Source organism: Phoxinus phoxinus (assembly GCF_949152265.1).
Source record: "Phoxinus phoxinus genome assembly, chromosome: 20".
Lineage (NCBI taxonomy): Eukaryota > Metazoa > Chordata > Actinopteri > Cypriniformes > Leuciscidae > Phoxinus > Phoxinus phoxinus.
In genome coordinates this window covers 11,926,077-11,944,303 of record NC_136895.1, presented here as the reverse complement: position 1 = coordinate 11,944,303, position 18,227 = coordinate 11,926,077, and the positions used below count along the sequence as shown (strand labels likewise).

Here is an 18,227-nt window from a genome sequence, read left to right as displayed (position 1 = left end):
CTTGCTAACCTTTCTTTTTTTTTAGGGTGGGGTGAACCCCATGGAATTGTGGGTGTATAAGCAGCTGAAACAAAGGAAATTATGTTTCCAACTTCTTATGTTTAATTATGGGATAAAGGTTTATTGATGTTGGCTAGCCTCTTAGCACTGAGAAAGAGATGGTGGAAATTATGTGTGCGAACTCTACAGTAGCTTTGGCAAACCTGGAGGAAAACTGCAGAAGGACCTTTGAAGTGTAACTGTTACCATGGTAAATTTGAGGTTACAGTGCCGCAAAATGTCCTTTCTTAATCTCTGTTCAGTATCAAGAAACAGAGAGGATTATGGGAGTGCTGGCGGTCACTCAGGCGTGTTCGTATGCAGTGATCTGCGTGGTATGAGATGAGGGTGAGCAGGCAACGATCTGTTTTACACAACTCCTTATGCATCACACACAATACGGCTTCTGTCCGCCACATCTATACATCTCTGAAGGCATTGCTCTACTGACTGTTAACACTCTTGCTAGCACGTAAACATATCAACTGAGGGCTTATGCAGCTGATGCAAGTACATAATGATTGCTCTGAACAATTATTTCTAGGCTATATTTATAGGATATTGACACAAATTTCATGATTCGATTTGATTTTTATTTGATATAAATTATCTTGGCTATATATCAGGTACAGTATGTGGCAAATTTTCTCAAGGAAAAAACAACTAATTCTGTAAACTAAGTTATAGGCTAAAGGGAGTCAGTCAAATTAATATTAATATTAACTGTCTACATACAGTTTAGGTGTTTGTCTACAAACACCTAAATTACACACAATGAAGATTTTTATAGTAATAAAGTTATAATACTAACTTTATAATTAGGCTACATAATATGTTTATACTCCAATTAAAAACGGTTCAAATGGTGTCATAAAAACTTTAGTTTGATTTATTCAAACATAGCCTACATTAAATACTGAAGAACTAAAAATAATTATATATATATATATATATATATATATATATATATATATATATATATATATATATAATGAATATGTAATATGGATCATATATGTAGCAAAATGCTCCTCAGGCTATCCTTTTTTTTTTTACCTGACTAACCTGGGGTGCGTTTCCCGTACAACTATATAGCTCGCTGCTTAACTACCATAGTACGATGCATCGTTGGAGAAATCAACTAGCTAGTCACGAGTGTTTCCCGAAACCGAATGTCGTAAAGTATCGTTCAACCACGTTGGTTTATGACGTCTCGCACGTGGTGGACTAATAACTTTTTTTAATTAATCTGTTTGAGATCGAATTAACGCTAGATTTCGTCATATAAGTTACATACATGGCATCTGAAGACCATTTCAAATTTTTATCAGTTACTTTGCTTTATTACCAGACTCAATATTTGGCTCGTTCTTACATAGTAGAGCACGTTCGCACATGCGCAGTCTTCAAAAACGGTGCTTTAAATCTCTTGACAAACTAAAAGACGTAAATTACATTTGTATGTATTCTAAATAAAAAATACGGGTTGTACGAATGTCAGCTTGCTTATTTTGCTAAAGATAAGGATTTATTCAGTCTACATCTCATGTAAACTAGAAACTATGCTTCTAACCACAGCTCCAGAGCTGTCGTTGCAACCACACAAGTTTGCGATGCTGTTTGCGAACGTTCGTAGGAACGATGGTTTCGGGAAACACCAAATCGTTGAACTATGCTGATAACGGCGGAACTTGCGATCATAGTTGGCTAACGATGCTTTCGGGAAACGCACCCCAGACTAGGCTTTCCTGAGGTAAAGCCTAAGGCGACTTGACGACATTGTTTACAACAAGCATATTGAGGCCTTTCCACAGATGAAACACCGATTGAGCGATTACATCAGACATGATACCAATTTTGGTAAGTTGTACTGCATATTTTAACATACCTTCTGATTTCATTTCGTGCTGTAGGCTAGGAAAGAGGAAGAGATGATCAGATCACGAGCGCTTCGCGCCGCCGCTGCTGGAATTGAGGCGGGAACAGATCTGTCAAGACACGTTAAAGAGCGCCAAAACGGTATTTATTGATTGAATTTCGTAATAAAACTGAGTGAATTTGAAATATGTGACCTTTCATATAAAATGTAAGGACAAAGCTTTCTTTTGGGAGTTATTTGGAGGCGCGTTATATTCTGTTCATTCATCAAATGAAAACAGCATAGATCATTCTTGGGAATTAAGAATCATATTGTTTAATAAAAACGAAAATCAACCAATATTTTTTATATCCAGCGCTAATATTTACATTCTCTGAAATCCAAGACGTGTTTGCCAGTGCAAAACTCGCTGTCAGAATTTTAGGAGGGTTGCCTGGCTGTTGTTATGGTTATGCAGTTTCTTAGGTGTGCTGGTTTCCAGGGTGTTACTATGTGGTTGCTAATGGTTTTACATGTTTGGTTGCAAGGTTTCTCTGAGTGGTTGCAATGTGATTGGTAAGATGTGTTGAGTGTTTTTTAAAACACATTGTGGGTATTATGGGTGGTGTATTTGTATAGTGTATTTTAGCATGTTGCTATGGTGTTCTGGGTGGTTGCCAGGCTATGCAGTTGCTAATGTGAGTGATTGTTTTGCTTGGTGTGCAGATTCCTACTTTTGTTTTTCAAGTTTTATAAACTGAAACTACACACCCAAAATGCATTTGTAATCTTTTTCTTTTTCTTTTGCCAACTGAGTGGCAAAAAGGTGTGCTGGATGGTTGTCAGGGTGTTGCTACCTGGTTGGTTTTCATCATGTTGCTGTGTAGTTGCTAGGATGTCCTGAGTGGTTGGTATGCAGTTGCTGAAGTGTTCAGGGTGGTTTGAAACATTTGGTTATTAGGGTGCTCTGGGTACTTGCTAAAGGGTTCTGGATGGTTGCCAAGGCCTTGCTCAGGTGGTCTGAGTGATTTTTCACATGTTTGGTTGCAAGGGTGCTCTGGGTGGTTGCTATTATGCTTAGCCGATTTTAGCATGTTTGGGTTTTCTAGGTAGTCACCAGGATATTTCTATGCGGTTACTAATGTGATCTGAATTTCGTTGTGGTTTTTAGCTCACAAGTCAGTTATTTCATTTCTCATATTATCATGTTTTTTCTCAATGCAGTATAAAAGGTTCTTTATATAATATACTGTGTCCTTGGCATCAAGTTTGAAAACTCCTGGTCTAAATCATATTTTAGTACAGTTTGACATATCAATATGTGATTTGTGGCTAGTTACCCCCCCCCCCCCCCCACACACACACACACGCAAACACACACACACACACACACACACACACACACACACACACACACACACACACACACACACACACACACACACACAGCTTCCTTATTGTCCATCAAAGACAATGCATACTGACAGCATCTCTAGTGGTTTCCTCTATAGTCTGGAGAGGTTGCTGTTTTTGCCAAAAGATGATCTGTGAAATGCAAACAGGACTCAGGAAACACCTATAGATGATCTTACCCAGAATAACTTGATGTCATTTTTCATTAGACATCTTCAGTGCTGCAGATTAGTCAAATAACATGTACTTTGAGGTACTGGTAAACATATGTGTTCGATCAGGGAAACACTCCTTCAGAAGTAGATTCAATTGTAAACCAGAAACCTACTAAAAGCTTACAGTCTGTTCGCATTTACACCTTTGAGCTTTGAATATTTCACAGAGGCTGAAGTCTTGGGAATAACTGTCTTATTGTGGATATCTCTCTGTATGGTTTTTGTCTGTTAGATCATCCGACAGATTTGAGAGCTATCCAGGAATGATTGTCAAGGGATTGGCTCACGGACACATGGATTCATGGCTCTGACTCAAGTTCAGTGCTCATTCAACCTTTTGACTTTTCTCTTTGTGAGAACATTGACCATTTGGGGTGTGGTGAACTGAACTATCTGCTTTTATTTTTCTTCCAATTCATCAATGACAATTGCATGTCTATGACAATGGAGGTCAAGTTTTTAGGGATTTTCTCTTTTTCAAAAATTTATTTAATGGGTCTAAAAATGTAATGTGGCCTAACCATCATGAAAAAGTAACAACATATTTTCCTTACACCTTAAAAACAATATAATTATTATTTTTACAAATATAATAAATTATTAGTGCTGTCAAATCGATGAATTGCGCATCTAATAATAATCACATCTAACATAAAAGTTTGTGTGTGTGTATATATATATATATATTAGTATAGCACTATAAATTATTAATTCATAAATATGATTGTTTTTGGGGGGTTGTACCATATGACATAATCTTAAAGACCTAATCTTGTCTCGTCGTAAAAAGGACAATTTATCTGATATTTTAGGAGAATTTGTAACCTTTTTTTAACCTGCATGTTTTGGTTGCACCACATGCCTTTGATTTGTTAGACAAGTTTTAAAAATAATTATAATATTTTTGGAAAGAAATTATAATTATCAAAATTATGCCAAACATAAAGTTTTTTAATTTTATGAGTTATTTTTCTTCATTGTTATCAGGGCAGTTGTATCACCCTGATATTTTTGCCATTATGCCCCACACAAATATTAAAAATTCGAATTCATTCATATCATTCATAAACAGAAGTGCATTCAAGTCATTTTATGCATAAATAGCTTTTTTGATGTATATTTCAAAATAAATTAAAAGTTGATCAGACGTTTTATCGCTTAGCAGCATGACTGTGCTGATCCGTCAACACCAAACCAGAAAATACACCAGCCTGGAATATTTGTTTTTATAAATATCTTTCATGAGTTCGCTGAAACACTGTTCTCCAGCTGAACCTCTCAGAGGACTTTGTAAGTATCGCTCACAACCAACTGACCATCATCACGAATATGTTCTTGCTTGTTTGAGCACATGCGGTTCTTCCTGCTCACGACGCATTGGAAAAGTAAACATTCACCGCCTGACATTCAGCTCATGATCCGACTCTCATTTACAGTAAATCACACATATGAGAGTCTAATCATGCTGCGTTTCTCATGCTGTGCGTCCCAGTCGACATACGTGTCTGAACAGTGTTTTTGGTCAGTCTCTGAGTAATGCCAGTTAAAACAGCAGGATCCGACAAACCTGTACAAAGGGATTAAATGTTGACAGCGGAGACGCGAGAAGCTCTCGTTCTCCACTGTGGACGCCGGGCAGAGGTTTTCTGCGAGCTGCAGCTGGCAGCAGTGGTATTGCACTAAATCCCCTCTCCTGGGACACAGTTCGGCTCTGTTCCCCTCTCCGGTCCTCCACGCTCGGATGACTGCGTGCACTGTAGCGTAAACTACACTATATGTAGTTTCAATGTTTAAGTTGGCAGCGTGGATGAAACCTGCCTGCTATCTCCCTCAGGAAAGCCCACCTAATAGTTGATGAAAAAAGAGAAGCATCCGCGCAAAACAGCATTTTGATATACTCCTGAAATGGAGGAAATATTTCACAGAGCACCCTGTGATCAAAACCAGCTTAGATAGACCTGCTGGTTTTGAGCTAGTCTAGCTTGACAACACGGTCACTGGCGACAACTGTTTCACGTCTTTTACACCTGCCGCATATGAGTGTAAGAGCAGTGATATATGTACTGGTTTAGTAAGCAAGTAATTCATTATTTACGAGCCTTTATATTTCTAAATTATTATTTTCATTACAAACACATCTCATTTTATGCTAACAAGGCTTAAAGTTTACATCTCGCAATTCTGAATGCATGATATAAAGTCGCAATTGCGAGTTATGAAGTCAGATTTGTGAGACATAAACATGCATTTTGCAAGTTTATTTCTTACAATTCTGACTTTATAGGCCTAACATGCAATTGCGACTTTATATCAACCAATTCTCACTTTATAACTCGCAATTGCAACTTTATAACACGCATTTCTGACTTTATAATACGCAATTGCAACTTTATATCACGCAATTCTGATTTTTTAACACCCAATTGCGACTATATCACACAAAGATAAAAAGTCAGAATTGTGAGATAAAATGTTGCAGAAATACCTTTTTAATTTTTTATTCTGTGACAGAAACAAGCTTCTATAGTAATGTGAGGTCACATTAGCTCAATTTCAGGTAAATTTAATAAGTAAAAAAGCTCCATCGTCTGAATGGGCAACGTGGCGAATTTCGTGACCAATTTGAATACATTGTGAAATATGTGTGGGGAAATCTTTCGCTCTCACACCAAAATTCCTGATCGACAGGATTCCTATTGAAATTCGCAGAACAATGGTAAATGTGACCTCAACTTAATACAACAAATCCAATACTGGATGTATACAAATACAATACAAAGAGCACTTCGGTGTTGAGAACAATCATGGCCACCATATTAAAGGGTCGTTCCAAACCGAAGTGATCAAAACTGGCCATTTCAAAGGGCCCTTTTGAATGAAAGATTTCTAAGTGATGGACACTTCGCTCTAATGATTCTTTACGTACACAATTGTCCGACGATGGTGCCTCCTTTGTTGGCTCTGCAAATTGACGCAGAAGTGCGTTCCAAAGTAACTGTTTTTTGGTCCCCTACTGTCACGGTGTGGTGTAGGCTGAAGAAAGGCGAACAGGCAGAAAGCTCCAATATAAACGTTTACTCATTTAACTCACACAGGTACAGGTAATACGGGCAGAAGGTACACACACACACTTGATACGAAGTAATATTAACGAGAACGGAAAAAGACTGACTGAACAGAGGGGATCTAAATACAAAAGTTGATGACGAGACAATGACAGACAGCTGTGAGGAACATTAGTGTCCATGGTGATAGATGACATGCAGGTGAAGGGTGATCAGGTGATGGCCGATGGTGTGCAGGTGGTAGTCCGCTGAGGTGTGACAGTACCTCCCCCTCCCGCAATGTGCGACCTCGCGCCGAAGATAGACCAACTGCGGATGGAGGGGTTCAGGAAGAGGACGAAGAGCAGGTGAAGGGCATACAGAAGGCAGGAGGGACAAGGGAGACGACGAAGGGAGGAGCCATGGAGGCGGCAGGGTTGCTGACTCCAGGGGGCTGACTGACGGGGTGGAACAGGTGGGAGAGGAGACCAGGGTGGAGCCGGAGAGCCGACGAGCCCAGGCGACGTCGAAGATCCAGCGGGACATGGCGGGGCGGCCGGCTCTGGCGACTGAGGTGCAGGCTCGGCAGGACTGACGTGAGCAGTCTCTGGCTTGGCGGGCGTGACGTGAGCAGTCGCTGGCTCAGCGGGCGTGACGTGAGCAGTCGCTGGCTCGGCGGGCGTGATGTGAAGATCACGCTGGTCAGGCGTGACATGAAGATCAGGCTGGTCAGGCGTGACGTGAAGATCAGGCTGGTCAGGCGTGACGTGAAGATCAGGCTGGTCAGGCGTGACATGAAGATCAGGCTGGTCAGGCGTGACGTGAAGATCAGGCTGGTCAGGCGTGACGTGAAGATCAGGCTGGTCAGGCGTGACGTGAAGGTAGGTAGGTAGGCAATGACATGCAAGTGAAGGGTGATCAGGTGATGGCCGATGGTGTGCAGGTGGTGAACATGAGCGATGCTGGGAAATGTAGTCCGCTACACCCTTCATCCCTTGGAAGCTCTCACAGGGATGAGCCCTTCAGAATGCAACGCAGTCATGACTACATTTATTGTTGAAAGAGTTATTTACATTGACTATAACGTTTTTAATCATTTTTTTCCTTTTTTTTCTTGAGAACAGCCCCAAGAAAAAAAAATAAACATTGTTATGAATACAAACTATTCTTAACTTTTTTCTGAAGTTTAGAAGATTGCAGTTTGGGTCACCGTGATTTTTCCAAGTAAGACATGTTCCTGGGTCAACATGTTTTGTTGATCCTGGAAGAACATTCCTGTGCAAAAATTTTGTCCTAACCCTATCCTTACCCCTAAACCTAATCGTTCCCATAATTTATCCCTAAAATCAGAGGGAAAAGGAAATGAAATGTGAATAACTGATGTAGAAGCACTTTACCCATGGTTGTAAGCCTAAACTTGACATAAACTAAACTTGTCCCTCAAATCTGATTGGTTGATTGGAATGTTTTTCCAGGATCAACAAAGATGTTGATCGAGGAACATGCTGTACTTGGTGAAATCACCTGCAGTTTGAACCTGTTACCTGTACAATGTTAAACCCTCAACCCTGTTGTTCTTGGACTTGCAGCTAACCTCGGAAAGCAAATATAATTTCGAAAGGAGTCTATACATAGTTCACGGTGTTCTGGAGATGTTCTGGCAGTTTGTGGTTCTCTGTCTCCTGTGAAAACTGTTCTTCGAGGGCACATTTTTCCTATGCGCTCCATGTGAGAGATGTCAGCCTATTTTTGGGCCTCCTGCTGCCTCCACACATCCATCTCTCCCCAGAGTGTCTGAGCCTCTTTCCCAGAGAAACCGAGAGTGCGTTTTGCAAGAATATCTTGCTTGATGAGTACGTGCCCATGGAAAAACACCATCTTATGAGCATTCCCATAAATGCGAACAAGTGCATCCATCAGATGTCGCATCTGATATGTGTAAGAGTTGAACGTTTGAACAGTGGGTTAATCTCAGCCACTTAAGGGTTTAAAGAGATTTACCGGCCTTGTAACGTCTGGTTTGCCGAAAATGCTAAAATTAAGCCTTCATGATAAAGATTTCTGCCAGTTTTATAGTTGTTTTGTGAGTTGTATCAAATCTCCATTGACTCGGAGCCAATGTGAAATTCTCTCAAAGGTGGTGAGATATTTTACGGTTTAAATGAAAGCCGCATCTTTTTGTGCTTAAGGTTTCGTTTCCACAACTGCAACGTAAATATGTCATGATTAATCACTCCGATTTGTGCTAATCAAACGATTCGGCTCTGTATTTTCTCAAAGGAGGCGAAACATGGACGGACTCCAAGACTACATCTGTTCTGGAGCGTCTCCAAGGTGAGTTCATTCATTTAGGTATGCTAGTCCGAAACAATGTTTTGAATCAAACTCGTGAGCAGCGTATTACACCCCTCATTAGTAGTGTTTATGAAGGCTAGCATCGTGTACTGTTGCATTAAGGATTTTAACCAATTTTGGCAAGTAATTTTCCCCAAACCGTTTGTGCTACACGAATGATACTGCAAACCATGCAGCTTGTACTATTTCGTTTCTAAGTATCATCTGGCAGATGATAAAACATTCCTTAGCATTGAGCATCTCAAATTTTCATCGCAAATAGGAGAAAAATTACTCCCACTACAAAAAGTGCTTGTATATAATCAGAAACCTTCCCTTCACCCCATTAGTAACTGAAAAAAGTAGCTTTTTGGACCTATTTTCATTTTTCTGTTTCCCATTTGTACAAATACAATTACGTCAACAAATGCAGCTACATTCCATAAGTCTCTGTTCCCGCTTCAGGAGAGATCTGCTGATAGCATCGGATATGTAATGTAGCAAAACGGCTCCTTTGCATAAACTTCACCGCTGGAATGTGTTTAGAAGTATCCACTGATACGAGCGCTAGCTGCGCAGTATCATGCACACTCTCAGAAGTCTGACGTTTTACAGAAACACATTGTTCTGACATTGTTCCTATAGTACCAGACCCACCTGATGGATCTGAGCTGCTGCCCTGCTGCAAAACCGCAGAAATACAATCTCTTCCATAAAGCTGTACCAATGAGAGCGTGGAGTGTGAGAGAGAATCGCTGTCAGGCTCGAAGATTAATGAGCTCATAATGGATGGTTATTACTGTGCCGGAAACAGTGCTTGAATTTGACTGATCTTGAGTTTTATTCTCAGCAGGTTTCGAGCACCCGGCTCTCCATCGGGTCCCTTAGAACCCAATTTTCAGGGCTTGCAGATGTATTGGATGTGCTCCTAATATTTCAACATTCATTAGCATGCTGTGTCTTTATCTACAAACACAGATGTGTTGGCATATGTCAGAGTTGGGTTATGTAAGCATCATCTACTTCACGGTTTACACTTGTCGGTGCGAAGAAGGAAATGTATCCAATCAGTCGTTAAAATGTTTATTATTTATAAATGTATATTATAGCATATTAAAGAAGTCTCTTATGAATTTAACATTTAAAGGAACAGGATTCATTTGAAATATAGCTGTTTTTGTAACATTACAAATGTATTTACTGTCACTTTTGGTCAATTTAATGTATCTTTGCTAAAATTTATTCGAAATATCTTCTTTTGTAACATTACGAATGTCTTTACTGTCACTTTTTAATCAATTGAATGCATCCTTGTTGAATAAAAGTGATATCTTAATTTTTTTAATGAATTCATTCAAATTACTGACCTAAATCTTTTGAATGGAAGTGTATATTATATTATATTATTTTATATTGACAGCACCTTGTCAAACACAGTACCGTAGTTTTGCAGTGGTAAATTTAGTAAAGGAATTTTCCAGAAAATATAAAAATCTTGTTTTTGCTTTTGGCAGGTGTAAGATTGAGCCAGTTCTGTGTTTGGCACGGGAATCGTCTGCCACCGTTGTCCTGACGGCTTCTGCTGGAGGTTGTTATCAGCCGACAGACAGAGAGGAATGTCTCAGTTCTGGCATGGCTAGCGTCTGCGTTCACACTCCCGTAATGAATCTTCACGTGTGTCCGTCTCTCATGTAGATGAGACTGAGTTACTGCCGCAGCCTGGCGCTTTTTCAGAGGCCGTGTTGACATGTAGTCCAGTTCAAAACGCTTTCTGCTCCAGGGATGAGTTTGATCCAATCCACACTTCCTCTAGTGAAGGATCCGGCTAATGCTGATCGCTTTAGATGCACTGCAGATCTTGCTTGGCAGCATTTGTGGTGTTTCACTGTGGATGCGGCTCATTCTCCACTGAAAACCCTTGAATCCAAAAGCCATAATGATAAATAAAATGAGCAATCTTATTGATGTCATGATTATTTAGGCAGCAGTGTTGAAGTAGATCTTCTGCTTTTAGGAAAGTTGATGGATGGTCTGATAATGTCTTGATAATGATAATGAGAAAATCTTGATGTGTGAAATCTTCCACAACAGACAACTGCAGGGTTTGTTTGTTTGTTTGTTTATTCAAGTGTCTCGCTGAATGCATAGTATTCATTGCTTCTTAGTGTAACGATAAATGGACCAATACAATTTTTTATTTGTATATATTATAATTAAATATAATATTGTAATATAAAAAATTTATATATACTGTATATATATATATATATATATATATATATATTAATAGACATACAGTATTATCAAACAAATTACACAAAATATTTATAAAATTTAATCTAAAAATAATATATATAATATTATTATAATATTAAAATAAATATTATAATTAAAGAAAATATTTAATTAAAGAAAATATTGCATTTTAAACATTATCTATATATTTATCATTAATTTATTATATATTATATATATATTGTAACAATCTTTACACAATATTTTATAAAATTTAAATAAAAAATATGATTAAAGAAAATATTGGATTTTTTTTAAATAATACATTATATATATATATATAAATATATATATAAAATTATTATTATAAAAATTAATTATTTTTTGCTAAATTTTATTACAATATGCTGCAGAATAAAAGTATGAAAATCAAAGTTAAGAAGAATTGTTTTTTACCTGGTTTCTGTACAATATTGTGAGTGAGGTGGAACTGTGTGATCAGATGTTGTCGTCTCACTGAAATAGATACTTATCACAACATGGTCTCTCCCTCCTCTCTCATTCATGCATTCTACTCCGCTGAAGTTCATCACATGGACAGAATCTGTGTTTACACAAGAGAAAGGCTCAGACAGGACTTGCCATCACTAATGAACCGGCGGGACGTCCCGACTGGGGTGTTTGTGTGCGCTGTCAGGCTCCCCCATCCACGATCTGTAAAACAGGGTGAAACGGAGATATAGAACAGACAGAGATTAATCTGTGATGCAGAATTCAGCCTAAAATATGTCAGACTTCTCTTTAAAGATTCATGCTGACGCCACATCATATTTTATAACCGCTTACAATTCATATACATACTATGTATTAATGTCTGGTTTATATTTATGTCTATTTATATTCACACTTTTTCACGTCACTTGATTCAGCGTGGCACCCCTGTGTGTTTTTGGGTGGTCTTCTGTTTTGATCTTTTGTAAAAGACGCCACAGCTCAGCGAACACAATCACCAATGTGCCGATAGTAGTCGGTCCACTTCACTTCATACAAACAATCAAATAATCAAAGCCACACACAGTCAGTCCTGAGGTGCCGCTGGAGTTTCTTCTTGAAATATGTATTTAAAATATATAAAAAGATTTTTAGCAATTATAAAATTGTATTGCGAAACATAAAATATGATCATTTTTTTGTGGTGGTGGCACTTAAAATGAAAAATGACAGAAAATCTTTACTGTTGAGCTCTGTAATGTCTGATGTTTCTTAACTACACGATCAGTATTTTCGTGTCTGTTTAATATTCATGAGGCGTGGGAATTTGGACCAATGAGGTTTGGCTGTGGGCGGGGTTACAGGAAAAAACACAAAGCAGACATCAAAATGTTGTGTCTCTTGTCAAAACTGGTTTTACAGTGACAAAGAGACCAGAGATTATTCTGTTTTAATGAGATTTCGTGATTTTTGGCGACACAACGAATCTAAGTTTGACTTTGACTATGCAAATGAATGCCATGTTGTGTTCTTTCTCAAAGCTGGAAATCTTACAAAAGGACACAGTTATTTAAGTAACCAAATCCAGTTTAATGAGGCTTGCCCCATCACATTTGGAAATGATTCACAGCACGGCATCTCTATCATGCACATTGTCACTGAAGCTGTTGAGTTTGACGTCTTTGTTTGAGTAGTTTACAATGTCTGAGTGCTGCTTCCATTCACTGTCATTTGGCTCTGTCTCTGCCTCGCTTACTGAATGAACTCTCCGCCGGTTCCCACATTGTGCGACGGGTCACTTGCCAAACTGTAAGCAGTCCCGGAGCAGAAATAGCTGGACCGGTTCAGTCTGGCCCAGCAGGGTTTGAGATCGGTCCAACCGAACACACGTCTCATGCTGAGATTCGGCATAGAGGTCAGTTCAGACATAAACGCCCCACCAACACCATATACCAGTCTGTATAGGTGGGACAAGCGGGACAGACAAAGACCCCTGAAAGACAAATATTGCCTAAAAATGTCCTACTAAATAAATAACATCCAACAATGGCAAAAAGTTTGGGTTAAAGTTTGACTATAGCGTAATTTAGCAAAAAAGCAAGGCAAAAGGAAACAAAAGCATCTTTGTGAAGAATAGAAGTATGATTTACATTTCTGCTTGATGGAGTCATGCTGGTTCTGAAGCAGATGAATGAACATGTTCTGATGCTGTATAGATAAAGCTGCGATGCATAACGTTAATGAAAAACAATATAATATCACTACTTTCTCCAGGAAACTGCTGTTCTAACTTCATAATATATCTACGGATGGTTTTATTATGGGTTTTTGACTAAATATATAGGCCTACTTTCATATTGAGTCTATCACTCCGTCAGCTCTGCTGCATGTCTATGTGTGTTTGTCTGTACATGCGTTTATATTTTTATGCTACTGGGAACATTGCACAGAAAATATTACATAATCACTTTTTCTCACAACATGGTTCAAACTGAATTTCTCTTACATTATCAATATTGTGTTGTGTTTACACCTGTATTTGCCTCATCACACTGTTTGGAATGCAAATATCTGATTTTTGAAATGTGACCCTGGACCACAAAACCAGTCACAAGTCGCACAGGTTTATTTGTGGAAATAGCCAACAATACATTGTATGGTTCAAAATGATCGATTTTTCTTTTATGCCAAATATCATTATGATATTAAGTAAAAATCATGTTCCATGAAGATATTTAGTAAATTTCCTACTGTAAATATATAAAACATTTATTTTTATGAGTGAATGCAGCACAATCACGAACATAAATGGACAACTTTAAAAGGGAATTTCTCGATGTTTAGATTTTTTTGCACCCTCAGATTCCAGATTTTTAAATATTTATATCTCGACCAAATATATCCTAATTCCTAACAAACCATATATCAATGGAAAGCGTATTTATTCAGCTTTCAAATGGTGTATAAATATTAATTTCATAAAATTGACCCATGTGACTGGTTTTGTGGTCCAGGGTCACAAATGATGTGGGGGGGAAAATGCAAAATTTCAGGGAGTTCGCTGAGAACAACCCACACGAATTGCTTGGTATTTGTGTGGCAGCCTTTGGCGTATGGTGAGAAAGATCTTTCTGTGTTGTTATAACTGGCATTTGTCATAAATCAGCATTGAATCCTTTCGTTGTGTTATTATAACTGGCATTTGTCATAAATCAGCATTGAAGCCTTTCGTTGACCCATGTCTGAGCCCAATATAACTGTGTCTTACCCACCAGGCCGTCCAGCAAACATTCTCAGCAAGGGCATGAGGTGTCAGTGATCCCATGAATTCACGGTTATATGCATCAAATCAATTGACATTGGCACAACTTGAAGAGGAACACGTTTACACAAATAATTAAACCCAGCATCCATTTACAACCCTTGTTCGGGCTGGAGACCAAACAAGATGGTAATTTATCCCACATGTTGCTGGTATCGAGCTTGAAATACTGTGTTTTATGATGATTGAGCCTTTCAACATTGAAACTTAAAATATTTGATATCTGTTAGCCATACAACTAGACAACAGCCTAATTTCCACCAGAACAACTAAAGGCTTTACAAAGATAAATATGATTGAAAAAGGAGCACAGCCTAGATCTGCAGCTCATAGGTCAATGATTCATGACTCATTACAAATCTTCTCAGAGTTGTTTACGTGTAGCCTAGTAATTTGAAATGTGAATCACTTTATTGCATTTACGTGCATGTTAGCATTGCTCTTTTATGCGAGTAGCCTACTTTGGATATCTACACGGTAAGAGCGATGTTTATTTACTAGCTAATACAATGCAGATATATTAAAAGGAGTCAGTTATTGGCTCAATGTGTGAAATCCTGTAGACTTGTTGTGTGAGCGATAAGTTCAACATCACCTGCCTACATCTCGTCAGCTCTCCAACATGATGAACCCTGACGCGGTAAAATCATCATTGATTTAAACAGACGCACGACGGGAAATGTTCTCATTTTCTAAGCATTTTCTACGGTTACTTGCCAGTTTGTATATCCACCTTAGACAATTTAGCAATTATAATTTATTGTTTTTGAACACAGAGCTATATGTTCAAAACTGCAGTTTGTTTCGGTTTTTATTTTATTTGTTATTTTTGTAAGGCTCAGCTAGATCATGTTTATACGTGTCTCAGCTTTTTATGTGTCTATACTTTGTACTATATTACCTTGACGTTAATGATATTTAATTAAAAATAGTTTGCACGTCAGAAGCGTCATGATTTGAGCGTCAACACTGACATCTAGTGGTTGATGTGAGCACTGCACGAGCATGAAGTCCTAGCATACATATATATAATGTAAGAGCTGTACGCCTAGGCCTACATACGCCTATGTATCGTATCGTGCACAGATATGCTGTTTGAAATAAAATCTGGTAGGCTATATCGCTGTCGTGATCTTCATCTGTCCAAAGCCAATATTACTAGAAAACATAAAGCTACAGCCTATTTATTATTACAGGCACAAAACATTAGTTATGAAGACACTGAACATTTATTTAATTTACACTATGATTTGATGAGCTGTGTCTTGTGGCCAAATTCTGTGTATATTTGTCTGAGGAATGTCCTTTAGGAAATGCGGAAACCGATATTTGTTTATCTTAATAAAATGTCCAAGTGGGATTGTCTAATAATAGAAGCCATAACTATTCCAGAAAAGAAATTTGAAGGCAAATCAAGAATATGCGATGCATTGTAAACAATGTGGGAAACGTGTGAGCATCATGGGATTATTTCCCAGCATTCTCATGTCGAGTGCCAGAGTTAATTGCGTATTTTTGTTTGTATAGTCCCAGATGAACTGAAGCACGAACGCTAATGAATGCAGGCTTTGTGTTTATTATCTGTTCATACTTCAACAGGGCCTGCTAAAGGAGATGCATACGTTATGAAAAGTTTCCTTTTTGCTCAACCACAAGTTTCCCAATGAATTTTATCCTCTGAATTCTTTGGATTGTGCACCAAAAAACGTTCAATGTTTTGCTCTGGGTTTCTGGGATGAGGCCTGGATCTTTAAGGACACCAAACTGGTTGAATTAATTTAGGGGGCCACTGTGGGGTGATGAGATTGTGCCGTTTCCATGGAACCAAGTCCACTTGAGTCACATGGCTTCATACTAATGAATATTCTGACCATCTCTTTCCAGACCAAACAGTTTGTTGGTCACTTTTGGCTTCTGCTATCAGCAACATGAGCCTAACGGGGATCGCTCTGTCTATTAACGGGACGGCCCCATTGGAACCAGACGAGACAGAAACACAAGCCACTCTCTATGGTGAGTAAACCGTGTTTTAACTCATATGTAGTTTTATAAAATAAATTTGTCTCAAAATACGTGCTAAATGTTCCTTAAAAGTCGAAATGCTTAATTTTGTATTCATGAAAACAATCGTCTCTCTTTCCTCACACAGAACTCAAAGTGTTTAACATCATGCTTTCTGCAATAGCTCTGTGCATCCTGACAGTGACAGGAATCATCACCTGCATCTCATATCGAAGACACAGAAGGTGAGTGAACATGTGAAATAGGCCAAACACATATTTGAACACTTAAGCCACACTTAAGAAATAATGTTTGTAATGTCCCTGCATTAAATAAAATATGGCAGAACAATTGGCAAGGAAACAGCACAGACTTTTCAAGCTAAATATTTCACAAAAAGAAATTTGCTGGTTTAATTTTACCCCTCTGGTGCTTTTACTGAATTTATTTTATTTTATAAAACACACACACACTTTTTCTTTTAGACACAGACAGACAGACAGACAGACAGACAGACAGACAGACAGACAGAGACACACACACACACACACACACACACACGCTTTTTCTTTTAGATATCAACCTCAAATTTTTAACACAACTTTATGGCTTTGATTTTCTTACAGTTTTAGAGTAAAAGGTTTTGGAAAATACATCTTTCATATAAATATTGAAAATAGTACTTTTTTGCATTTTTCCTAACGATAAACGTAAAATTCTATAGTTTTTTTTTTGCCATGTGTCATCTTTAAAAAACAAAATGTAAGTCTGCACAAAAGCATTCAAGATTTATGACAGTTTAAGTTGGAAATTTCATTTTCAGGTCTATATAATAAATGTATATTTGTATAAGCATCAAAATATTGCTTTTCTTCGCACTTTGTGTTGACTTGCAAAACTTTTATGGAAATAAGTTATATATTAAATATAATTTTTTTTAATGCTTTTGAGTTTGTTTGCAGAAGTATTCCCAGAGAAATATTTTTCATCCAAGCTCATTATTTCCATCACAAAAGTGTTTGCGATTGACACCGAATTTCTCAAGGGATGCGAAATAATTGAAATATGATTTATAACTCAAATCATTTGCCTTCTCTCGCAAAAGTATTGCGTTTCCCATGCAGAGAAACTCTGCATTTGTTCGCAAAAACACTGAAATATAGTTTTTCCCTCATACCTTATATTATTTTTATATGTTTGTGTCACAGGAAGCATAAGAGGGCACGCATCTATGAGAGCGCCGTGGCCTGCGAGGTTCCCGAAGAGCCAGTGGGTGTTACTTTTGTGAAGAAAACCCATAGTTTTCGTAACCCGCTCGCCCTTTTCAGACGACAGGAGGGGCCGAAGGACAACTCACGGATCCACTACATCTACACCAACCCGCTGCCGGTGGGACACGAGGAGGACAGGATCCCCCCTCACACTCCACTCACGCTGCAGGACTACACCAGCGACCCCAAGAGCGGCATCACCCTGGTCCCGCCCATTTTTTACATGCAGCTGTAGATAGTCCTGGAAATTGTATTTAAGGAATACTTTGATCACCTTCATGTCATCCAAAACCCATATCATGTACTTTCTTACGTGGAACACAAAAAGAGACGTTTAGCAGAATGTTCACGCTGCTCTTTTTCTCACAATGAAAGTGAATGGTGACATCACCATAAATGTGGTTCATGACTTCTGCGCTATATTCCAGCTTAATTACATCTGTTCATCACACAAATTTAGAGTATGAATTTAGATCTGGTTAATATAAGCTTTTAGGCGGAAAA

General features: G+C 38.3%; 1 protein-coding gene across 4 annotated transcripts; it reads left to right on the top strand.

The window, feature by feature from the left end:
- The first annotated feature begins 319 nt into the window (after positions 1–319).
- Positions 320–18,110, top strand: LOC306987814 (uncharacterized protein). 4 transcript variants are annotated; one of them, XM_079592396.1, is made up of 6 exons: positions 320–387; positions 1,953–2,058; positions 8,850–8,903; positions 16,336–16,464; positions 16,601–16,697; positions 17,661–18,110. In XM_079592396.1, the coding sequence occupies exons 1-6, from the start codon at positions 382–384 to the stop codon at positions 17,956–17,958; spliced, it is 690 nt and encodes a 229-aa protein (XP_079448522.1). In that variant the 5' UTR covers positions 320–381; the 3' UTR covers positions 17,959–18,110. The 4 variants fall into 4 exon arrangements, with proteins under 4 accessions (XP_079448522.1, XP_079448523.1, XP_079448524.1 ...); XM_079592397.1 differs by lacking the exon at positions 8,850–8,903; XM_079592398.1 differs by lacking the exons at positions 320–387; positions 1,953–2,058 and adding an exon at positions 1,803–1,899.
- The last annotated feature ends 117 nt before the right edge of the window (positions 18,111–18,227 follow it).

Excerpts from the sequence above, each read along its gene's own strand:
- LOC306987814 (XM_079592396.1), top strand. Across the intron at positions 8,904-16,335 it reads TGTTCTGGAGCGTCTCCAAG|ACCAAACAGTTTGTTGGTCA; the intron begins GTGAGTTCATTC and ends ATCTCTTTCCAG. Across the intron at positions 16,465-16,600 it reads AACACAAGCCACTCTCTATG|AACTCAAAGTGTTTAACATC; the intron begins GTGAGTAAACCG and ends TTCCTCACACAG.